This window comes from Carcharodon carcharias, chromosome 19, assembly GCF_017639515.1.
Source record: "Carcharodon carcharias isolate sCarCar2 chromosome 19, sCarCar2.pri, whole genome shotgun sequence".
NCBI classification, from domain to species: Eukaryota; Metazoa; Chordata; class Chondrichthyes; order Lamniformes; family Lamnidae; genus Carcharodon; species Carcharodon carcharias.
Window position 1 is genome coordinate 66096501 of NC_054485.1, and position 24685 is coordinate 66121185.

The following is a 24685-nucleotide window of genomic DNA, read 5'->3' on the forward strand; positions in this document are numbered from 1 at the left end:
CTAAAGTTGTTGAATTCAATATTCAGTCTGGAAGGCTGTAAAGTGCCTAGTCGGAAGATGAGGTGCTGTTCCTCCAGTTTGCATTGGGCTTCACTGGAACAATGCAGCAAGCCAAGGACAGACATGTGGGCAAGAGAGCAGGGTGGAGTGTTAAAATGGCAAGTGACAGGGAGGTTTGGGTCATTCTTGCAGACAGACCACAGGTGTTCTGCAAAGCGGTCGCCCAGTTTACGTTTGGTCTCTCCAATGTAGAGGAGACCGCATTGGGAGCAACGAATGCAGTAGACTAAGTTGGGGGAGATGCAAGTGAAATGATGCTTCACTTGAAAGGAGTGTTTGGGAACTTGGACGGTGAGGAGAGAGGAAGTGAAGGGACAGGTGTTACATCTTTTGCGTGGGCATGGGGAGGTGCCATAGGTGGGGGTTGAGGAGTAGGGGTTGATGGAGGAGTGGACCAGGGTGTCCCAGAGGGAACGATCCCTACGGAATGCCGCCGGGGGGGGTGAAGGGAAGATGTGTTTGGTGGTGGCATCATGCTGGAGTTGGCGGAAATGGCGGAGGATGATCCTTTGAATGCGGAGGCTGGTGGGGCGATAAGTGAGGACAAGGGGGACCCTTTCATGTTTCTGGGAGGGAGGAGAAGATGTGAGGGCGGATGCATGGGAGATGGACTGAACACAGTTGAGGGCCCTGTCAACGACCGTGGGTGGAAAACCTCGGTTAAGGAAGAAGGAGGACATGTCAGAGGAACTGTTTTTGAAAGTGGCATCATCAGAACAGATGAGATGGAGGTGAAGGAACTGAGAGAATGGACTGGAGTCCTTACAGGAAGCGGGGTGTGAGGAGCTGTAGTCGAGGTAGCTGTGGGAGTCGGTAGGCTTGTAGTGGATATTGGTGGACAGTCTATCACCCGAGATTGAGACAGAGAGGTCAAGGAAGGGAAGGGAAGTGTCAGAGATGGACCACGTGAAAATGATGGAGAAGTGGAAATCCCGTGGAGTCGAAACTTCAACCACCTGGAACAAACCGGAATTGTCAGACTCTACCCGGCAACAGATGATCCCTGTCAGCTCTTTATTCTGATTGGTCTCTCTCAGGGCTGGATTGAGCTGCGCTAACAGACTGTGTGTGTCAGGGATCTGCCCTCACGCCTTCTCCTCCCTCCCAGAAACTTGATAGGGTCCCCCTTGTCCTCACTTATCACCCCACCAGCCTCCGCATTCAAAGGATCATCCTCCACCATTTCCGCCAACTCCAGCATGATGCCACCACCAAACGCATCTTCCCTTCACCCCCCCATCGGCATTCCGTAGGGATTGTTCCCTCCGGGACACCCTGGTCCACTCCTCCATCACCCCCTACTCCTCAACCCCCTCCGATGGCACCACCCCATGCCCATGCAAAAGATGCAACACCTGCCCCTTCACTTCCTCTCTCCTCACCGTCCAAGGGCCCAAACACTCCTTTCAAGCGAAGCAGCATTTCACTTGCATTTCCCCCAACTTAGTCTACTGCATTCGTTGCTCCCAATGTGGTCTCCTCTACATTGGAGAGACCAAACGTAAACTGGGTGACCGCTTTGCAGAACACCTGCGGTCTGTCCACAAGAATGACCCAAACCTCCCTGTCACTTGCCATTTTAACACTCCACCCTGCTCTCTTGCCCACATGTCTGTCCTTGGCTTGCTGCATTTTTCCAGTGAAGCCCAACGCAAACTGGAGGAACAACACCTCATCTTCCGGCTAGGCACTTTACAGCCTTCCAGACTGAATATTGAATTCAACAACTTTAGGTCTTGAGCTCCCTCCTCCATCCCCACCCCCTTTCTGTTTCCCCCTTCCTTTTGTTTTTTTACCAATAAATTATATAGATTTTTCTTTTCCCACTTATTTCCATTATTTTTAAATATTTTTAAATCTTTTATGCTCTCCCCACCCCCACTAGAGCTATACCTTGAGTGCCCTACCATCCATTCTTAATTAGCACATTTGTTTAGATAATATCACCAACTTTAACACCTATGTGTTCTTTTGTTCTATTGTTGGTGACATCTTTTGATGATCTGCTTCTATCACTGCTTGTTTGTCCCTACAACCACACCAACCCGCTCCACTTCTCTCTCTCTCTCTCTCTCTCCGCCACCCCCCCCACTCACCTTAAACCAGCTTATATTTCAACTCTTTCTTGGACTCGAACTCAAGTTCTGTTGAAGGGTCATGAGGACTCGAAATGTCAACTCTTTTCTTCTCCGCCAATGCTGCCAGACCTGCTGAGTTTTTCCAGGTAATTCTGTTTTTGTTTTGGATTTCCAGCATCCGCAGTTTTTTTGTTTTTATCCATGTGTCAGGGTGGGTGTGAGCTGCTCACACTATGGGGGAGGGGGGACAATGTTGTGTAACAGGGGGGACAGGGGGAGGATCAATGTCCCCAGAAATAAAGAACTGGCTGCTTAAAGCAAAACAGTGTCTGGAGCTGGGGATGTTCTGTTCTCCACCGATTGACAGGTAGGAGGTTATCAAAACAGGAGAGATGCAGAGAGTGTGTGTGTGTGTGTGTGTGTGTGTGCGTGTGTAAGAAATAAAAGTAAAGGGAAACAGTGTCTGGAGTTGGGGGTGTGGTGGGAGGGTTCAATACTGATTGTCAAGAGAGCTGGTGGCTGAAAGTAAAAAGATTAAAATTGAAAAGGCAAAAACAAAAAACATGGGGGAAGAGATGACAGTCTGAAGCTGTTGAATTCATTGTTGAATCCAGAAGACTGTGAAGTGCCTAATCAAATGCTGAAGTGCATGAGGAACATGTTGATTTTTCTCATTTTTACTTTCAGACAGCAGCAGACCTGCTGTCGACACCTTTTGTTTCTTTACTCGCTCTGTTGGTACTGCAGGACAAACTCTTCCACCATTTAACCTCTCCTGTCTCCCGCCCAATGACACACCTCGCCTTGTCTTCTTTTCCCCACTCGCTCACCTCACTTAAAATCTATAACTTGTCTGACTTTTCTCAGTTCTGGTGAGAGGTCACAGACCTGAAACATCAACCCTGTTTCTCTTTTTCGCAGATGCTGCCAGATCCGCTGAGTATGACCAAAAGTTCCTGTCCTTATAGCCTGAAACAACAGTCCTGTAAGATCTGATGTGCTCTGGCTAACTCCAAAGAACCAAGGAGGTGAGGCATGTTAGCCATGTCACCATTCTTCAAGTGTGTGCCCACATAGCGAGTAGTGGTAGGCTATTTGACTGCTGAAGCATCACAGGCAAGCCTAACCCCCTCCCTGTACAACCTCGAACTGCACATTTATCCAGCAGGAGTTAAGTCTGCAGATAATGAGGAACCTTGCCAATTATTTCCTGAGATTGTGGGAGGGAGTTGGTGGTGGTGGTGTGTGGGCGACACAGGGAGTGATTATAAGATCATAATGTAATAAATAGGAGCAGTAGGAGGCCATTCAACCCATTGAGTCTGCTCCGCCATTCAATAAGTTCTTCTCCAATTTCCTGCCTGTCCTCCATGAAGCTTGACTCCCTTGTCAAGTGTGGGGTGATGGACTAAACAGTTGCAATTCTCAATCGAATCATAATACAAGGCTGCACAGAAGGAGACCATTCAGCCCATCGTGCCTCTTTGACAGAGCGATCCAAATAGTCTCGCTCCCCTGTTCTTTCCACATATTTTACTCTTCTAAGTATTTATCCAAATATTTATTCAGTCTGCTTCCTCCCCCCTTCCAGGCATCTTGAATCCACAAACATTCAATTCACAGGCAGCAGTAAATCCGACAGTGACGCGAATGACAATTGGACAGTGAAGAGGGGTTGTGATGTTATAGTAGTCTAGTTTTCCATCAGTAATTTTAGTAAACACTTTTGATTTCACAAAGCTTGTCAGCATGTGCATGAGTGAATGTACAAATTGGATGAGGACACTACTTGGGGTTTAAGTGTGGAAATGATTTATTGAGAAGTGAAACACAGATTTTCATTCATCATGGAACTGAGGCAACTCATTGCCCAGAATGACTTTGTGTTCAGTGCCTTTCTCTGCAATGGTTGTGAGGTACACCACTCCTCCACTCGAGCCATCTCTCCCAATGGCCAATGTGATCGCTGCAACACAGAGATAACAATTATCACCAGCACTGGACAGAACCGTCCACTCAAACACACAGCACCATTTCCCATTGGCCCAGAGATTCTCCCTGATCTGGGGAGACACTCCTGAAGCTCAACTGCTGTTGAGGAGGGAGAGCAAACTGTACCTGTCCATCCTTTCTCCTTGAGGATAGGCTCAGGAGCTCTACAAGGCTTGCAGTCTGCCGCAGGTCCTCGATTTGGTCAGGGAGCCCTAAGTTTGGGGATCCAGTCAGCTAGACTGTGAGCGGAAAACAGCTCCAGATATAGCGACGCAGGTGAAATCGGTCTCTGTGACTTTCTGAAGTTTCATTCCCTGCAGACGTTCGAACTGAAGTCCCCGGAATTTCTCCTTGGTCTCAATTGTCATTTTTATTTCTCCCTGAATCCAGCCCTTTCAAGTTACATGGCAGCATGAGGAGGCTTGATAGCGAATTTGGCAGGGGTTTAAGGGGAGGAGGGATGTTTGATAGTGAGTTTGGCAGCAGTTTATGGGGAGCGAGGGAGGTTTGATAGTGAGTTTGGCTGGGGTTTATGGGGAGCGAGGGAGGTTTGATAGTGAGTTTGGCAGGGGTTTATGGGGAGCGAGGGAGGTTTGATAGTGAGTTTGGCAGGGGTTTATGGGGAGGAGGGTAGTTTGATAGTGAGTTTGGCAGGGGTTTATGGGGAGGAGGGTAGTTTGATAGTGAGTTTGGCAGGGGTTTATGGGGAGCGAGGGTGGTCTGATTGTGAGTTTGCCAGGGGTTTATGAGGAGGGGGAGGATTGATAGTGAGTTTAGCAGGGATTTATAAGGTGGAGGGTAGTTTGATAGTGAGTGTTCAGGAGTTTATGGGGAGCAAGGGAGGTTTGATAGTGAGTTTGGCAGGGATTTAGGAGGAGGTGGGTGGGTTAATCGTGAGTTTCGCAGGGGTTTAAGCGGAGTGAGGGTAGTTTGATAGTGAGATTAGCAGGGGTTTATGGGGAGTGAGGGTGGATTGGTAGTGAGTTTGGCAGGGGTTTATGAGGAGGAGGGAGGTTTGATAGTGAGTTTTGCAAGGGGTATATGGGGAGCGAGGGTGGATTGGTAGTGAGTTTGGCAGTTGTTTATCAGGAGGAGTGAGGTTTGATAGTGAGTTTTTCAGGGGTTTTTGAGGAGCAAGGGTGGTTTGATTGTGAGTTTGGCTGGGGTTTATGGGGAGAAGGGAGGTTTGATAGTGAGTTTGGCAGATATTTAAGGGGAGCGATGGAGGTTTGATAGTGAGTTTGACAGGTATTTAAGGGGAGCGATGGAGGTTTGATAGTGAGTTTGGCAGGGGTTTATGTGGAAAAGAGAGGTTTGATAGTGAGTTTGGCAGGGATTTAAGGGGAGCGATGGAGGTTTGATAGTGAGTTTGGCAGGGGTTTATGTGGAAAAGAGAGGTTTGATAGTGAGTTTGGCAGGGATTTAAGGGGAGCGAGGGAGATTTGACTGTGAGTTTGGCAGGGGGTTATGGGGAGGAGGGAGGTTTGATAGTGAGTTTCCGTGGTTTAGGAGGAGCGAGGGTGGTTTGATAGTGAGTTTGGCAAGGGGTTTATGGGGATGAGATTGTTTTGATAGTGAGTTTGGCCGGGGTTAATGGGGAGCGAGGTTCGATTGGTAGTGAGTTTGGTAGGGGTTTATCAGGCGGAGGGAGGTTAAATAGTGAGTTTGGCAAGGGTTTATGGGGAGGACCGAGGTTTGTAATGAGTTTGGCAGGGGTTTCTGGGAGGGGGGAGGTTTGAGAGTGTGTTTCACAGGGGTTTATGTGGAGAAGAGCGGTTTGATAGTGAGTTTGACAAGGATTTAAGGGGATCGAGGGAGGTTTGATTGTGAGTTTGGCAGGGGTTCATGGGGAGAAGGGAGGTTTGATAGTGAGTTTGGCAGGGATTATGTGGAGGTGGGTGGGTTAATCATAAGTTTCGCAGGGGTTTAAGGGGAGCGAGGGAGATTTGATAGTGAGTTTTGCAGGTGTTTATGAGGAGGAGGGAGGTTTGAAAGTGAGGTTGGTAAAGGGTTTATGAGGAGCGAGGGTGGTTTGATAGTGAGTTTGGCAATAGTTTTATGCGGATGAGGGTGGTTTGATAATGAGTTTGGCCGGGTATAATGGGGAGCGAGGTTGGATTGGTAGTGAGTTTGGTAGGGGTTTATCAGGAGGAGGGAGGTTTGATAGTGAGTTTGGCAGGGGTTTATGGGGAGAAGGGAGGTTTGATAGTGAGTTTGGCAGGGATTATGAGGAGGTGGGTGGGTTAATCATAAGTTTCGCAGGGGTTTAAGGGGAGCGAGGGAGATTTGATAGTGAGTTTTGCAGGTGTTTACGAGGAGGAGGGAGGTTTGAAAGTGAGGTTGGTAAAGGGTTTATGAGGAGCGAGGGTGGTTTGATAGTGAGTTTGGCAATAGGTTTATGCGGATGAGGGTGGTTTGATAATGAGTTTGGCCGGGTATAATGGGGAGCGAGGTTGGATCGGTAGTGAGTTTGGTAGGGGTTTATCAGGAGGAGGGAGGTTTGATAGTGAGTTTGGCAGGGGTTTATGGGGAGAAGGGTGGTCTGATTGTGAGTTTGCCAGGGGTTTATGAGGAGCGAGGGTGGTCTGATTGTGAGTTTGCCAGGGGTTTATGAGGAGGGGGAGGATTGATAGTGAGTTTAGCAGGGATTTATGAGGTGGAGTGTAGTTTGATAGTGAGTGTTCAGGAGTTTATGGGGAGCGAGGGAGGTTTGATAGTGAGTTTGGCAGGGATTTAGGAGGAGGCGGGTGGGTTAATCGTGAGTTTCGCAGGGGTTTAAGCGGAGTGAGGGTAGTTTGATAGTGAGTTTGGCAGGGGTTTAAGGGGATTGAGGGTAGTTTGAGAGTGAGTTTGGCAGGGGTTTATGAGGATGAGGGAGGTTTGATAGTGAGTTTGGCAGGGGTATATGGGGAGCGAGGGTGGATTGGTAGTGAGTTTGGCAGGGGTTTATGAGGAGGAGGGAGGTTTGATAGTGAGTTTGGCAGCGGTTTATGGGGAGCAAGGGAGGTTTGATAGTGAGTTTGGCAAGGGTTTAAGGGGAGTGAGGGTAGAATAATAGTGAGTTTGGCAGTGTTTTAGGGGGAGCGAGGGAGGTTTGATAGTGAGTTTGGCAGGGGTTTACGAGGAAGAGGGAGCTTTGATAGTGAGTTTGGCAGGGGTTTACGAGGAGGAGGGAAGTTTTATAGTGAGTTTGGCAGGGGTTTATGGGGAGCAAGGGAGATTTGATAATGATTTTGGCAGGGATTCATGGGGAGGAAGGTGGTTGGATAGTAGGTTTGGCAGGGTTTTATGGGGAGGAGGGTGGTTTGATAGTGAGTTTGGCAGGGGTTTATGGGGAGGAGGGTGGTTGGATAGTAGGTTTGGCAGGGTTTTATGGGGAGGAGGGAGGTTTGATAGTGAGTTTGGCAGATATTTAAGGGGAGCGATGGAGGTTTGATAGTGAGTTTGACAGGTATTTAAGGGGAGCGATGGAGGTTTGATAGTGAGTTTGGCAGGGGTTTATGTGGAAAAGGGAGGTTTGATAGTGAGTTTGGCAGGGATTTAAGGGGAGCGAGGGAGATTTGACTGTGAGTTTGGCGGGGGTTATGGGGAGGATGGAGGTTTGATAGTGTGTTTCCGTGGTTTATGAGGAGCGAGGGTGGTTTGATAGTGAGTTTGGCAAGAGGTTTATGGGGATGAGGGTGGTTTGATAATGAGTTTGGCCGGGTATGTTGGGGAGCGAGGTTGGATTGGTAGTGAGTTTTGTAGGGGTTTATCAGGAGGAGGGAGGTTTGATAGTGAGTTTGGCAGGGGTTTATGGCGAGAAGGGAGGTTTCATAGTGAGTTTGGCAGGTATTTAAGGGGAGCGATGGAGGTTTAATAGTGAGTTTGGCAGGGCTTTATGTGGAAAAGGGAGGTTTGATATTGAGTTTGGCAAGGATTTATTAGGAAAAGGGAAGTTTGATAGTGAGTTTGGCAATGATTTAAGTGGAGCGAGTGAGATTTGACGGTGAGTTTGTTAGGAGGTTATCAGGAGCGAGCGAGGTTTGACAGTTTGTTTGGCAGGGGTTTATGAGGAGGAGGGAAGTTTGATAGTGAGTTTGGCAGGGGTTTATGGGGTGGAGGATGGTTTGATAGTGAGTTTGGCAGTGGTTTCAGGGGATCGTGGAAGGTTTGGTAGTGAGTTTGGCAGTGGTTTATGGGGAGTAGGGAGGTTTGCTGGTGAGTTTGGCAGGGGTTTGTGGGGAGTAGGGAGGTTTGAAAGTGAGTTTGGCAGGGGTTTATGGGGAGCGAGGGAGGCTTTATGGTGAGTTTGGCAAGGGTTTATGGGGAGCGAGGGAGGTTTGATAGTGTGTTTGGGAGGGTTTAAGGGGGAGGGAGGGAGGTTTGATAGTGAGTTTGGCAGGGGTTTACGAGGAAGAGGGAGCTTTGATAGTGAGTTTGGCAGGGGTTTACGAGGAGGAGGGAGGGTTGATAGTGAGTTTGGCAGTGGTTTAAGAGGAGGAGGGAGGTTAGATAGTGAGTTTGGCAGGTGTTTATGGGGAGCGAGGGAGATTTGATAATGATTTTGGCAGGGATTCATGGGGAGGAGGGTGGTTTGATAGTAGGTTTGGCGGGGTTTTATGGGGAGGAGGGTGGTTTGATAATGAGTTTCCGTGGTTTATGTGGAGCGAGGGTGGTTTGGTAGTGAGTTTCGCAAGGGGTTTATGGGGATGAGGGTGGTTTGATAGTGAGTTTGGCAGGGGTTAATGGGGAGCGAGGTTGGATTAGTAGTGAGTTTGGCAGTTGTTTATCAGGAGGAGGGAGGTTTGATAGTGAGTTTTTCGGGGGTTTTTGAGGAGCAAGGGTGGTTTGATTGTGAGTTTGGCAGGGGTTTATGGGGAGAAGGGAGGTTTGATAGTGAGTTTGGCAGATATTTAAGGGGAGCGATGGAGGTTTGATAGTGAGTTTGACAGGTATTTAAGGGGAGCGATGGAGGTTTGATAGTGAGTTTGGCAGGGGTTTATGTGGAAAAGAGAGGTTTGATAGTGAGTTTGGCAGGGGATTATGAGGAGGAGGGAAGTTTGATAGAGAGACTGGCAGGGATTTAAGGGGAGCGATGGAGGTTTGATAGTGAGTTTGGCAGGGGTTTATGGGGCGCGACGGTGGTTTGATAGTGAGATTGGCAGGGGTTTATGGGGAGCGAGGAAGGGTTGATGGAGAGTTTGGAAGGGGTTTAAGGGTAGTGAGGGTAGTTTGAGAGTGAGTTTGGCAGGGGTTTATGAGGATGAGGGAGGTTTGATACTGAGTTTGGCAGGGGTTTATGAGGAGGAGGGAGGTTTGATAGTGAGTTTGGCAGGGGTTTATGAGGAGGAGGGAGGTTTGATAGTGAGTTTGGCAAGGATTTATGGGGAGCGAGGGAGGTTTCATAATGAGTTTGGCAAGGGTTTAAGGGGAGTGAGGGTAGATTAATAGTGAGTTTGGCAGGGTTTTAGTGGGAGCGAGGGAGGTTTGATAGTGAGTTTGGCAGGGGTTTACAAGGAAGAGGGAGCTTTGATAGTGAGTTTGGCAGGGGTTTACGAGGAGAAGGGAGGGTTGATAGTGAGTTTGGCAGGGGTTTATGGGGAGCAAGGGAGATTTGATAATGATTTTGGCAGGGATTCATGGGGAGGAGGGTAGTTTGATAGTAGGTTTGGCAGCGGTTTATGGGGAGGAGGGTGGTTTGATAGTGAGTATGGCAGCGGTTTCTGGGGAGGAGGGAGGTTTGATAATGAGTTTCTGTGGTTTATGCGGAGCGAGGGTGGTTTGGTAGTGAGTTTTGCAAGGGGTTTATGGGGATGAGGGTGGTTTGATAGTGAGTTTGGCAGGGGTTAATGGGGTGCGAGGTTGGATTAGTAATGAGTTTGGCAGTGGTTTATCAGGAGGAGGGAGGTTTGATAGTGAGTTTGTCAGGGGTTTTTGAGGAGCAATGGTGGTTTGATTGTGAGTTTGGCAGGGGTTTATGGGGAGAAGGGAGGTTTGATAGTGAGTTTGACAGGTATTTAAGGGGAGCGATGGAGGTTTGGTAGTGAGTTTGGCAGGGGTTTATGTGGAAAAGGGAGGTTTGATAGTGAGTTTGGCAGGTATTTAAAGGGAGCGATGGAGGTTTGATAGTGAGTTTGGCAGGGCTTTATGTGGAAAAGGGAGGTTTGATAGTGAGTTTGGCAAGGATTTATGTGGAAAAGGGTAGTTTGACAGTGAGTTTGGCAGGGGTTTATGGGGTGCGAGGCCAGTTTGATAGTGAGTTTGGCAGGGGTTTATGGGGTGGAGGATGGTTTGATAGTGAGTTTGGCAGGGGTTTATGGGGAGCGAGGAAGGTTTGATGGAGAGTTTGGAAGGGGTTGAAGGGGAGTGAGGGTAGTTTGAGAGTGAGTTTGGCAGGGGTATATGCGGAGCGAGGGAGGTTTGGTAGTGAGTTTGGCAGGGGTTTATGAGGAGGAGGGAGTTTTGATAGTGAGTTTAGAAGCGGTTTATGGGGAGCGAGGGAGGTTTGATAGTGAGTTTGGCAAGGATTTATGGGGAGCGAGGGAGGTTTGTTAGTGAGTTTGACAAGGGTTTAAGGGGAGTGAGGGTCGATTAATAGTGAGTTTGGCAGGGTTTTACGGGGAGCGAGGGAGGTTTGATAGTGAGTTTGGCAGGGGTTTACAAGGAAGAGGGAGCTTTGATAGTGAGTTTGGTAGGGGTTTACGAGGAGGAGGGAGGGTTGATAGTGAGTTTGGCAGTGGTTTACGAGGAAGAGGGAGGTTTGATAGTGAGTTTGGCAGGGGTTTATGGGGAGCAAGGGAGATTTGATAATGATTTTGGCAGGGATTCATGGGGAGGAGGGTAGTTTGATAATAGGTTTGGCAGCGGTTTATGGGGAGGAGGGTGGTTTGATAGTGAGTTTGGCAGCGGTTTCTGGGGAGGAGGGAGGTTTGATAATGAGTTTCTGTGGTTTATGTGGAGCGAGGGTGGTTTGGTAGTGAGTTTTGCAAGGGGATTATGGGGATGAGGGTGGTTTGATAGTGAGTTTGGCAGGGGTTAATGGGGTGCGAGGTTGGATTAGTAATGAGTTTGGCAGTGGTTTATCAGGAGGAGTGAGGTTTGATAGTAAGTTTGTCAGGGGTTTTTGTGGAGCAAGGGTGGTTTGATTGTAAGTTTGGCAGGGGTTTATGGGGAGAAGGGAGGTTTGATAGTGAGTTTGACAGGTATTTAAGGGGAGCGATGGAGGTTTGATAGTGAGTTTGGCAGGGCTTTATGTGGAAAAGGGAGGTTTGATAGTGAGTTTGGCAAGGATTTATGTGGAAAAGGGAAGTTTGATAGTGAGTTTGGCAAGGATTTAAGTGGACCGAGGGAGATTTGACTGTGAGTTTGTCAGGAGGTTATCGGGAGCAAGCGAGGTTTGACAGTTTGTTTGGCAGGGGTTTATGAGGAGGAGGGAAGTTTGACAGTGAGTTTGGCAGCGGTTTATGGGGTGGAGGATGGTTTGATAGTGAGTGTGGCACGGGTTTAAGGGGAGCGTGGAAGGTTTGGTAGTGAATTTGGCAGTGGTTTATGGGGAGTAGGGAGGTTTGATCGTGAGTTTGGCAGGGGTTTATGGGGAGCGAGGAAGGTTTGATGGAGAGTTTGGAAGGGGTTTAAGGGGAGTGAGGGTATTTTGAGAGTGAATTTGGCAGCGGTTTATGGGGAGGAGGGAGGTTTGATAATGAGTTTCAGTGGTTTATGTGGAGCGAGTGTGGTTTGGTAGTGAGTTTTGCAAGGGGTTTATGGGGATGAGGGTGGTTCGATAGTGAGTTTGGCAGGGGTTAATGGGGTGCGAGGTTGGATTAGTAATGAGTTTGGTAGTGGTTTATCAGGAGGAGGGAGGTTTGATAGTGAGTTTGTCAGGGGTTTTTGAGGAGCAAGTATGGTTTGATAGTGAGTTTGGCAGGGGTTTATGTGGAAAAGGGAGGTTTGATAGTGAGTTTGGCAAGGATATATGTGGAAAAGGGAAATTTGATAGTGAGTTTGGCAGGTATTTAAAGGGAGCGATGGAGGTTTGATAGTGAGTTTGGCAGGGGTTTATGGGGAGAAGGGAGTTTTGATAGTGAGTTTGGCAGGGCTTTATGTGGAAAAGGGAGGTTGGATAGTGAGTTTGGCAGGTATTTAAAGGGAGCGATGGAGGTTTGATAGTGAGTTTGGCAAGGATTTATGTGGAAAAGGGAAGTTTGATAGTGAGTTTGGCAGGTATTTAAAGGGAGCGATGGAGGTTTGATAGTGAGTTTGGCAGGGGTTTATGGGGTGCGAGGCCAGTTTGATAGTGAGTTTGGCAGGGGTTTATGGGGTGGAGGATGGTTTGATAGTCAGTTTGGCAGGGGTTTATGGGGAGCGAGGAAGGTTTGATGGAGAGTTTGGAAGGGGTTTAAGGGGAGTGAGGGTAGTATGAGAGTGAGTTTGGCAGGGGTTTATGAGGATGAGGGAGGTTTGATACTGAGTTTGGCAGGGGTTTATGGGGAGCGAGGGTGTATTGGTAGTGAGTTTGGCAGGGGTATATGAGGAGGAGGGAGGTTTGATAGTGAGTTTGGCAGGGGTATATGCAGAGCGAGGGAGGTTTGGTAGTGAGTTTGGCAGGGGTTTATGAGGAGGAGGGAGGTTTGATAGTGAGTTTGGCAGCGGTTTATGGGGAGCGAGGGAGGTTTGATAGTGAGTTTGGCAAGGATTTATGGGGAGCGAGGGAGGTTTGTTAGTGAGTTTGACAAGGATTAAAGGGGTGTGAGGGTAGATTAATAGTGAGTTTGGCAGGGTTTTACGGGGAGCGAGGGAGGTTTGATAGTGAGTTTGGCAGGGGATTATGAGGAGGAGGGAAGTTTGATAGAGAGACTGGCAGGGATTTAAGGGGAGCGATGGAGGTTTGATAGTGAGATTGTCAGGGGTTTATGGGGAGCGAGGAAGGTTTGATGGAGAGTTTGGAAGGGGTTTAAGGGTAGTGAGGGTAGTTTGAGAGTGAGTTTGGCAGGGGTTTATGAGGATGAGGGAGGTTTGATACTGAGTTTGGCAGGGGTTTATGAGGAGGAGGGAGGTTTGATAGTGAGTTTGGCAGGGGTTTATGAGGAGGAGGGAGGTTTGATAGTGAGTTTGGCAAGGATTTATGGGGAGCGAAGGAGGTTTCATAATGAGTTTGGCAAGGCTTTAAGGGGAGTGAGGGTAGATTAATAGTGAGTTTGGCAGGGTTTTAGGGGGAGCGAGGGAGGTTTGATAGTGAGTTTGGCAGGGGTTTACAAGGAAGAGGGAGCTTTGATAGTGAGTTTGGCAGGGGTTTACGAGGAGGAGGGAGGGTTGATAGTGAGTTTGGCAGGGGTTTATGGGGAGCAAGGGAGATTTGATAATGATTTTGGCAGGGATTCATGGGGAGGAGGGTAGTTTGATAGTAGGTTTGGCAGCGGTTTATGTGGAGGAGGGTGGTTTGATAGTGAGTATGGCAGCGGTTTCTGGGGAGGAGGGAGGTTTGATAATGAGTTTCTGTGGTTTATGCGGAGCGAGGGTGGTTTGGTAGTGAGTTTTGCAAGGGGTTTATGGGGATGAGGGTGGTTTGATAGTAAGTTTGGCAGGGGTTAATGGGGTGCGAGGTTGGATTAGTAATGAGTTTGGCAGTGGTTTATCAGGAGGAGGGAGGTTTGATAGTGAGTTTGTCAGGGGTTTTTGAGGAGCAATGGTGGTTTGATTGTGAGTTTGGCAGGGGTTTATGGGGAGAAGGGAGGTTTGATAGTGAGTTTGACAGGTATTTAAAGGGAGCGATGGAGGTTTGATAGTGAGTTTGGCAGGGCTTTATGTGGAAAAGGGAGGTTTGATAGTGAGTTTGGCAAGGATTTATGTGGAAAAGGGAAGTTTGATAGTGAGTTTGGCAGGTATTTAAAGGGAGCGATGGAGGTTTGATAGTGAGTTTGGCAGGTATTTAAGGGGAGCGATGGAGATTTGATAGTGAGTTTGGCAGGGCTTTATGTGGAAAAGAGAGGTTTGATAGTGAGTTTGGCAGGGCTTTATGTGGAAAAGGGAGGTTTGATAGTGAGTTTGGCAAGGATTTATGTGGAAAAGGGTAGTTTGATAGTGAGTTTGGCAGGGGTTTATGGGGTGCGAGGCCAGTTTGATAGTGAGTTTGGCAGGGGTTTATGGGGTGGAGGATGGTTTCATAGTGAGTTTGGCAGGGGTTTATGGGGAGCGAGGAAGGTTTGATGGAGAGTTTGGAAGGGGTTGAAGGGGAGTGAGGGTAGTTTGAGAGTGAGTTTGGCAGGGGTTTATGGGGAGCGAGGGTGTATTGGTAGTGAGTTTGGCAGGGGTATATGAGGAGGAGGGAGGTTTGATAGTGAGTTTGGCAGGGGTATATGCGGAGCGAGGGAGGTTTGGTAGTGAGTTTGGCAGGGGTTTATGAGGAGGAGGGAGTTTTGATAGTGAGTTTGGAAGCGGTTTATGGGGAGCGAGGGAGGTTTGATAGTGAGTTTGGCAAGGATTTATGGGGAGCGAGGGAGGTTTGTTAGTGAGTTTGACAAGGGTTTAAGGGGAGTGAGGGTAGATTAATAGTGAGTTTGGCAGGGTTTTACGGGGAGTGAGGGAGGTTTGATAGTGAGTTTGGCAGGGGTTTACAAGGAAGAGGGAGCTTTGATAGTGAGTTTGGTAGGGGTTTACGAGGAGTTGGGAGGGTTGATAGTGAGTTTGGCAGTGGTTTACGAGGAAGAGGGAGGTTTGATAGTGAGTTTGGCAGGGGTTTATGGGGAGCAAGGGAGATTTGATAATGATTTTGGCAGGGATTCATGGGGAGGAGGGTAGTTTGATAATAGGTTTGGCAGCGGTTTATGGGGAGGAGGGTGGTTTGATAGTGAGTTTGGCAGCGGTTTCTGGGGAGGAGGGAGGTTTGATAATGAGTTTCTGTGGTTTATGTGGAGCGAGGGTGGTTTGGTAGTGAGTTTTGCAAGGGGATTATGGGGATGAGGGTGGTTTGATAGTGAGTTTGGCAGGGGTTAATGGGGTGCGAGGTTGGATTAGTAATGAGTTTGGCAGTGGTTTATCAGGAGGAGTGAGGTTTGATAGTGAGTTTTTCAGGGGTTTTTGAGGAGCAAGGGTTGTTTGATTGTGAGTTTGGCAGGGGTTTATGGGGAGAAGGGAGGTTTGATAGTGAGTTTGGCAGATATTTAAGGGGAGCGATGGAGGTTTGATAGTGAGTTTGACAGGTATTTAAGGGGAGCGATGGAGGTTTGATAGTGAGTTTGGCAGGGGTTTATGTGGGAAAGAGAGGTTTGATAGTGAGTTTGGCAGGGATTTAAGGGGAGCGATGGAGGTTTGATAGTGAGTTTGGCAGGGGTTTATGTGGAAAAGAGAGGTTTGATAGTGAGTTTGGCAGGGATTTAAGGGGAGCGAGGGAGATTTGACTGTGAGTTTGGCAGGGGGTTATGGGGAGGAGGGAGGTTTGATAGTGAGTTTCCGTGGTTTAGGAGGAGCGAGGGTGGTTTGATAGTGAGTTTGGCAAGGGGTTTATGGGGATGAGGTTGTTTTGATAGTGAGTTTGGCCGGGGTTAATGGGGAGCGAGGTTCGATTGGTAGTGAGTTTGGTAGGGGTTTATCAGGCGGAGGGAGGTTAAATAGTGAGTTTGGCAAGGGTTTATGGGCAGAAGGGAGGTTTGATAGTGAGTTTGGCAGTGGTTTATGGGGAGGAGCGAGGTTTGATAGTGAGTTTGGCAGGGGTTTATGGGGAGGACCGAGGTTTGTAATGAGTTTGGCAGGGGTTTCTGGGAAGGGGGGAGGTTTGAGAGTGTGTTTCACAGGGGTTTATGTGGAGAAGAGCGGTTTGATAGTGAGTTTGACAAGGATTTAAGGGGATCGAGGGAGGTTTGATTGTGAGTTTGGCAGGGGTTCATGGGGAGAAGGGAGGTTTGATAGTGAGTTTGGCAGGGATTATGTGGAGGTGGGTGGGTTAATCATAAGTTTCGCAGGGGTTTAAGGGGAGCGAGGGAGATTTGATAGTGAGTTTTGCAGGTGTTTATGAGGAGGAGGGAGGTTTGAAAGTGAGGTTGGTAAAGGGTTTATGAGGAGCGAGGGTGGTTTGATAGTGAGTTTGGCAATAGTTTTATGCGGATGAGGGTGGTTTGATAATGAGTTTGGCCGGGTATAATGGGGAGCGAGGTTGGATTGGTAGTGAGTTTGGTAGGGGTTTATCAGGAGGAGGGAGGTTTGATAGTGAGTTTGGCAGGGGTTTATGGGGAGAAGGGAGGTTTGATAGTGAGTTTGGCAGGGATTATGAGGAGGTGGGTGGGTTAATCATAAGTTTCGCAGGGGTTTAAGGGGAGCGAGGGAGATTTGATAGTGAGTTTTGCAGGTGTTTACGAGGAGGAGGGAGGTTTGAAAGTGAGGTTGGTAAAGGGTTTATGAGGAGCGAGGGTGGTTTGATAGTGAGTTTGGCAATAGGTTTATGCGGATGAGGGTGGTTTGATAATGAGTTTGGCCGGGTATAATGGGGAGCGAGGTTGGATCGGTAGTGAGTTTGGTAGGGGTTTATCAGGAGGAGGGAGGTTTGATAGTGAGTTTGGCAGGGGTTTATGGGGAGAAGGGTGGTTTGATAGTGAGTTTGGCAGGTATTTAAGGGGAGCGATGGAGGTTTGATAGTGAGTTTGGCAGGGATTTATGTGGAAAAGGGAAGTTTGATAGTGAGTTTGGCAAAGATTTAATGGGAGCGAGGGAGATTTGACTGTGAGTTTGTCAGGAGGTTATCGGGAGCGAGGGAGTTTTGACAGTTTGTTTGGCAGGGCTTTATGAGAAAGAGGGAAGTTTGATAGTGAGATTGGCAGGGATTTAAGGGGAGCGATGGAGGTTTGATGGTGAGTTTGGCAGGGTTTTATGGGGGGAAGCGAGGTTTGATAGTGAGTTTGGCAGGGGTTTATGGGGTGTGAGGGCAGTTTGATAGTGAGTTTGGCAGGGATTTATGAGGAGGAGGGAGGTTTGATAGTAAGTTTGGCAGAGGTTTATGAGGAGGAGGGTGGCTTAACCATGAGTTTCGCAGTGGTTTAAGGGGAGCGAGCGAGGCTTGATAGTGAGTTTGGCAGAGGATTATGAGGAGGAGGTTGGGTTAATCGTGAGTTTCGAAGGTGTTTAAGGGGAGCGAGGGAGGTTTGACAGTGAGTTTGGCAGGGGTTTATGAGGAGGGGGAGTTTTGATAGTGTGTTTGGCAGGAGTTTATGGGAAGGAGGGAGGTTTGATAATGAGTTTCACAAGGGTTTATGGGGAGCGAGGGAGGTTTGATAGTGAGTTTGGCAGGAATTTATGAGTAGCGAGGGTGGTTTGATAGTGAGTTTGGCAGGGATTTATGAGGAGCGAGGGTGGTCTGATTGTGAGTTTGCCAGGGGTTTATGAGGAGCGAGGGTGGTCTGATTGTGAGTTTGCCAGGGGTTTATGAGGAGGGGGAGGATTGATAGTGAGTTTAGCAGGGATTTATGAGGTGGAGTGTAGTTTGATAGTGAGTGTTCAGGAGTTTATGGGGAGCGAGGGAGGTTTGATAGTGAGTTTGGCAGGGATTTAGGAGGAGGCGGGTGGGTTAATCGTGAGTTTCGCAGGGGTTTAAGCGGAGTGAGGGTAGTTTGATAGTGAGTTTGGCAGGGGTTTAAGGGGATTGAGGGTAGTTTGAGAGTGAGTTTGGCAGGGGTTTATGAGGATGAGGGAGGTTTGATAGTGAGTTTGGCAGGGGTATATGGGGAGCGAGGGTGGATTGGTAGTGAGTTTGGCAGGGGTTTATGAGGAGGAGGGAGGTTTGATAGTGAGTTTGGCAGCGGTTTATGGGGAGCAAGGGAGGTTTGATAGTGAGTTTGGCAAGGGTTTAAGGGGAGTGAGGGTAGAATAATAGTGAGTTTGGCAGGGTTTTAGGGGGAGCGAGGGAGGTTTGATAGTGAGTTTGGCAGGGGTTTACGAGGAAGAGGGAGCTTTGATAGTGAGTTTGGCAGGGGTTTACGAGGAGGAGGGAAGTTTTATAGTGAGTTTGGCAGGGGTTTATGGGGAGCAAGGGAGATTTGATAATGATTTTGGCAGGGATTCATGGGGAGGAGGGTGGTTGGATAGTAGGTTTGGCAGGGTTTTATGGGGAGGAGGGTGGTTTGATAGTGAGTTTGGCAGGGGTTTATGGGGAGGAGGGTGGTTGGATAGTAGGTTTGGCAGGGTTTTATGGGGAGGAGGGAGGTTTGATAGTGAGTTTGGCAGATATTTAAGGGGAGCGATGGAGGTTTGATAGTGAGTTTGACAGGTATTTAAGGGGAGCGATGGAGGTTTGATAGTGAGTTTGGCAGGGGTTTATGTGGAAAAGGGAGGTTTGATAGTGAGTTTGGCAGGGATTTAAGGGGAGCGAGGGAGATTTGACTGTGAGTTTGGCGGGGGTTATGGGGAGGATGGAGGTTTGATAGTGTGTTTCCGTGGTTTATGAGGAGCGAGGGTGGTTTGATAGTGAGTTTGGCAAGAGGTTTATGGGGATGAGGGTGGTTTGATAATGAGTTTGGTCGGGTATGTTGGGGAGCGAGGTTGGATTGGTAGTGAGTTTTGTAGGGGTTTATCAGGAGGAGGGAGGTTTGATAGTGAGTTTGGCAGGGGTTTATGGCGAGAAGGGAGGTTTCATAGTGAGTTTGGCAGGTATTTAAGGGGAGCGATGGAGGTTTAATAGTGAGTTTGGCAGGGCTTTATGTGGAAAAGGGAGGTTTGATATTGAGTTTGGCAAGGATTTATTAGGAAAAGGGAAGTTTGATAGTGAGTTTGGCAATGATTTAAGTGGAGCGAGTGAGATTTGACGGTGAGTTTGTCAGGAGGTTATCAGGAGCGAGCGAGGTTTGACAGTTTGTTTGGCAGGGGTTTATGAGGAGGAGGGAAGTTTGATAGTGAGTTTGGCAGGGGTTTATGGGGTGGAGGATGGTTTGATAGTGAGTTTGGCAGTGGTTTCAGGGGATCGTGGAAGGTTTGGTAGTGAGTTTGGCAGTGGTTTATGGGGAGTAGGGAGGTTTGCTGGTGAGTTTGGCAGGGGTTTGTGGGGAGTAGGGAGGTTTGAAAGTGAGTTTGGCAGGGGTTTATGGGGAGCGAGGGAGGCTTTATGGTGAGTTTGGCAAGGGTTTATGGGGAGTGAGGGAGGTTTGATAGTGTGTTTGGGAGGGTTTAAGGGGGAGGGAGGGAGGTTTGATAGTGAGTTTGGCAGGGGTTTACGAGGAAGAGGGAGCTTTGATAGTGAGTTTGGCAGGGGTTTACGAGGAGGAGGGAGGGTTGATAGTGAGTTTGGCAGTGGTTTAAGAGGAGGAGGGAGGTTTGATAGTGAGTTTGGCAGGTGTTTATGGGGAGCGAGGGAGATTTGATAATGATTTTGGCAGGGATTCATGGGGAGGAGGGTGGTTTGATAGTAGGTTTGGCGGGGTTTTATGGGGAGGAGGGTGGTTTGATAATGAGTTTCCGTGGTTTATGTGGAGCGAGGGTGGTTTGGTAGTGAGTTTCGCAAGGGGTTTATGGGGATGAGGGTGGTTTGATAGTGAGTTTGGCAGGGGTTAATGGGGAGCGAGGTTGGATTAGTAGTGAGTTTGGCAGTTGTTTATCAGGAGGAGGGAGGTTTGATAGTGAGTTTTTCGGGGGTTTTTGAGGAGCAAGGGTGGTTTGATTGTGAGTTTGGCAGGGGTTTATGGGGAGAAGGGAGGTTTGATAGTGAGTTTGGCAGATATTTAAGGGGAGCGATGGAGGTTTGATAGTGAGTTTGACAGGTATTTAAGGGGAGCGATGGAGGCTTGATAGTGAGTTTGGCAGGGGTTTATGTGGAAAAGAGAGGTTTGATAGTGAGTTTGGCAGGGGATTATGAGGAGGAGGGAAGTTTGATAGAGAGACTGGCAGGGATTTAAGGGGAGCGATGGAGGTTTGATAGTGAGTTTGGCAGGGGTTTATGGGGCACGACGGTGGTTTGATAGTGAGATTGGCAGGGGTTTATGGGGAGCGAGGAAGGTTTGATGGAGAGTTTGGAAGGGGTTTAAGGGTAGTGAGGGTAGTTTGAGAGTGAGTTTGGCAGGGGTTTATGAGGATGAGGGAGGTTTGATACTGAGTTTGGCAGGGGTTTATGAGGAGGAGGGAGGTTTGATAGTGAGTTTGGCAGGGGTTTATGAGGAGGAGGGAGGTTTGATAGTGAGTTTGGCAAGGATTTATGGGGAGCGAGGCAGGTTTCATAATGAGTTTGGCAAGGGTTTAAGGGGAGTGAGGGTAGATTAATAGTGAGTTTGGCAGAGTTTTAGGGGGAGCGAGGGAGCTTTGATAGTGAGTTTGGCAGGGGTTTACGAGGAGAAGGGAGGGTTGATAGTGAGTTTGGCAGGGGTTTATGGGGAGCAAGGGAGATTTGATAATGATTTTGGCAGGGATTCATGGGGAGGAGGGTAGTTTGATAGTAGGTTTGGCAGCGGTTTATGGGGAGGAGGGTGGTTTGATAGTGAGTATGGCAGCGGTTTCTGGGGAGGAGGGAGGTTTGATAATGAGTTTCTGTGGTTTATGCGGAGCGAGGGTGGTTTGGTAGTGAGTTTTGCAAGGGGTTTATGGGGATGAGGGTGGTTTGATAGTGAGTTTGGCAGGGGTTAATGGGGTGCGAGGTTGGATTAGTAATGAGTTTGGCAGTGGTTTATCAGGAGGAGGGAGGTTTGATAGTGAGTTTGTCAGGGGTTTTTGAGGAGCAATGGTGGTTTGATTGTGAGTTTGGCAGTGGTTTATGGGGAGAAGGGAGGTTTGATAGTGAGTTTGACAGGTATTTAAGGGGAGCGATGGAGGTTTGATAGTGAGTTTGGCAGGGGTTTATGTGGAAAAGGGAGGTTTGATAGTGAGTTTGGCAGGTATTTAAAGGGAGCGATGGAGGTTTGATAGTGAGTTTGGCAGGGCTTTATGTGGAAAAGGGAGGTTTGATAGTGAGTTTGGCAAGGATTTATGTGGAAAAGGGTAGTTTGATAGTGAGTTTGGCAGGGGTTTATGGGTTGCGAGGCCAGTTTGATAGTGAGTTTGGCAGGGGTTTATGGGGTGGAGGATGGTTTGATAGTGAGTTTGGCAGGGGTTTATGGGGAGCGAGGAAGGTTTGATGGAGAGTTTGGAAGGGGTTGAAGGGGAGTGAGGGTAGTTTGAGAGTGAGTTTGGCAGGGGTATATGCGGAGCGAGGGAGGTTTGGTAGTGAGTTTGGCAGGGGTTTATGAGGAGGAGGGAGTTTTGATAGTGAGTTTGGAAGCGGTTTATGGGGAGCGAGGGAGGTTTGATAGTGAGTTTGGCAAGGATTTATGGGGAGCGAGGGAGGTTTGTTAGTGAGTTTGACAAGGGTTTAAGGGGAGTGAGGGTCGATTAATAGTGAGTTTGGCAGGGTTTTACGGGGAGCGAGGGAGGTTTGATAGTGAGTTTGGCAGGGGTTTACAAGGAAGAGGGAGCTTTGATAGTGAGTTTGGTAGGGGTTTACGAGGAGGAGGGAGGGTTGATAGTGAGTTTGGCAGTGGTTTACGAGGAAGAGGGAGGTTTGATAGTGAGTTTGGCAGGGGTTTATGGGGAGCAAGGGAGATTTGATAATGATTTTGGCAGGGATTCATGGGGAGGAGGGTAGTTTGATAATAGGTTTGGCAGCGGTTTATGGGGAGGAGGGTGGTTTGATAGTGAGTTTGGCAGCGGTTTCTGGGGAGGAGGGAGGTTTGATAATGAGTTTCTGTGGTTTATGTGGAGCGAGGGTGGTTTGGTAGTGAGTTTTGCAAGGGGATTATGGGGATGAGGGTGGTTTGATAGTGAGTTTGGCAGGGGTTAATGGGGTGCGAGGTTGGATTAGTAATGAGTTTGGCAGTGGTTTATCAGGAGGAGTGAGGTTTGATAGTAAGTTTGTCAGGGGTTTTTGTGGAGCAAGGGTGGTTTGATTGTGAGTTTGGCAGGGGTTTATGGGGAGAAGGGAGGTTTGATAGTGAGTTTGACAGGTATTTAAGGGGAGCGATGGAGGTTTGATAGTGAGTTTGGCAGGGCTTTATGTGGAAAAGGGAGGTTTGATAGTGAGTTTGGCAAGGATTTATGTGGAAAAGGGAAGTTTGATAGTGAGTCTGGCAAGGATTTAAGTGGACCGAGGGAGATTTGACTGTGAGTTTGTCAGGAGGTTATCGGGAGCAAGCGAGGTTTGACAGTTTGTTTGGCAGGGGTTTATGAGGAGGAGGGAAGTTTGACAGTGAGTTTGGCAGCGGTTTATGGGGTGGAGGATGGTTTGATAGTGAGTGTGGCAAGGGTTTAAGGGGAGCGTGGAAGGTTTGGTAGTGAATTTGGCAGTGGTTTATGGGGAGTAGGGAGGTTTGATCGTGAGTTTGGCAGGGGTTTATGGGGAGCGAGGAAGGTTTGATGGAGAGTTTGGAAGGGGTTTAAGGGGAGTGAGGGTATTTTGAGAGTGAGTTTGGCAGCGGTTTATGGGGAGGAGGGAGGTTTGATAATGAGTTTCAGTGGTTTATGTGGAGCGAGTGTGGTTTGGTAGTGAGTTTTGCAAGGGGTTTATGGGGATGAGGGTGGTTCGATAGTGAGTTTGGCAGGGGTTAATGGGGTGCGAGGTTGGATTAGTAATGAGTTTGGTAGTGGTTTATCAGGAGGAGGGAGGTTTGATAGTGAGTTTGTCAGGGGTTTTTGAGGAGCAAGTATGGTTTGATAGTGAGTTTGGCAGGGGTTTATGTGGAAAAGGGAGGTTTGATAGTGAGTTTGGCAAGGATATATGTGGAAAAGGGAAATTTGATAGTGAGTTTGGCAGGTATTTAAAGGGAGCGATGGAGGTTTGATAGTGAGTTTGGCAGGGGTTTATGGGGAGAAGGGAGTTTTGATAGTGAGTTTGGCAGGGCTTTATGTGGAAAATGGAGGTTGGATAGTGAGTTTGGCAGGTATTTAAAGGGAGCGATGGAGGTTTGATAGTGAGTTTGGCAAGGATTTATGTGGAAAAGGGAAGTTTGATAGTGAGTTTGGCAGGTATTTAAAGGGAGCGATGGAGGTTTGATAGTGAGTTTGGCAGGGGTTTATGGGGTGCGAGGCCAGTTTGATAGTGAGTTTGGCAGGGGTTTATGGGGTGGAGGATGGTTTGATAGTGAGTTTGGCAGGGGTTTATGGGGAGCGAGGAAGGTTTGATGGAGAGTTGGGAAGGGGTTAAGGGGAGTGAGGGTAGTATGAGAGTGAGTTTGGCAGGGGTTTATGAGGATGAGGGAGGTTTGATACTGAGTTTGGCAGGGGTTTATGGGGAGCGAGGGTGTATTGGTAGTGAGTTTGGCAGGGGTATATGAGGAGGAGGGAGGTTTGATAGTGAGTTTGGCAGGGGTATATGCAGAGCGAGGGAGGTTTGGTAGTGAGTTTGGCAGGGGTTTATGAGGAGGAGGGAGGTTTGATAGTGAGTTTGGCAGCGGTTTATGGGGAGCGAGGGAGGTTTGATAGTGAGTTTGGCAAGGATTTATGGGGAGCGAGGGAGGTTTGTTAGTGAGTTTGACAAGGATTTAAGGGGAGTGAGGGTAGATTAATAGTGAGTTTGGCAGGGTTTTACGGGGAGCGAGGGAGGTTTGATAGTGAGTTTGGCAGGGGATTATGAGGAGGAGGGAAGTTTGATAGAGAGACTGGCAGGGATTTAAGGGGAGCGATGGAGGTTTGATAGTGAGTTTGGCAGGGGTTTATGGGGCGCGACGGTGGTTTGATAGTGAGATTGGCAGGGGTTTATGGGGAGCGAGGAAGGTTTGATGGAGAGTTTGGAAGGGGTTTAAGGGTAGTGAGGGTAGTTTGAGAGTGAGTTTGGCAGGGGTTTATGAGGATGAGGGAGGTTTGATACTGAGTTTGGCAGGGGTTTATGAGGAGGAGGGAGGTTCGATAGTGAGTTTGGCAGGGGTTTATGAGGAGGAGGGAGGTTTGATAGTGAGTTTGGCAGGGGTTTATGAGGAGGAGGGAGGTTTGATAGTGAGTTTGGCAAGGATTTATGGGGAGCGAGGCAGGTTTCATAATGAGTTTGGCAAGGGTTTAAGGGGAGTGAGGGTAGATTAATAGTGAGTTTGGCAGAGTTTTAGGGGGAGCGAGGGAGCTTTGATAGTGAGTTTGGCAGGGGTTTACGAGGAGAAGGGAGGGTTGATAGTGAGTTTGGCAGGGGTTTATGGGGAGCAAGGGAGATTTGATAATGATTTTGGCAGGGATTCATGGGGAGGAGGGTAGTTTGATAGTAGGTTTGGCAGCGGTTTATGGGGAGGAGGGTGGTTTGATAGTGAGTATGGCAGCGGTTTCTGGGGAGGAGGGAGGTTTGATAATGAGTTTCTGTGGTTTATGCGGAGCGAGGGTGGTTTGGTAGTGAGTTTTGCAAGGGGTTTATGGGGATGAGGGTGGTTTGATAGTGAGTTTGGCAGGGGTTAATGGGGTGCGAGGTTGGATTAGTAATGAGTTTGGCAGTGGTTTATCAGGAGGAGGGAGGTTTGATAGTGAGTTTGTCAGGGGTTTTTGAGGAGCAATGGTGGTTTGATTGTGAGTTTGGCAGTGGTTTATGGGGAGAAGGGAGGTTTGATAGTGAGTTTGACAGGTATTTAAGGGGAGCGATGGAGGTTTGATAGTGAGTTTGGCAG

The 24685-nt window shown here is 48.4% G+C and overlaps 1 protein-coding gene across 1 annotated transcript in view; it reads right to left on the reverse strand.

The window, feature by feature from the left end:
• Positions 1 to 3933: 3933 nt before the first annotated feature.
• Positions 3934 to 24685, reverse strand: part of LOC121291850 (proteasome subunit beta type-9-like) — a 117388-nt gene continuing 96636 nt past the window's right edge. The window contains exon 6 of the mRNA XM_041213454.1: positions 3934 to 4104. Within this exon, the coding sequence (XP_041069388.1) occupies positions 3977 to 4104 (128 nt within the window). The 3' untranslated portion in view covers positions 3934 to 3976. The remainder of the gene's footprint in view (positions 4105 to 24685) is intronic.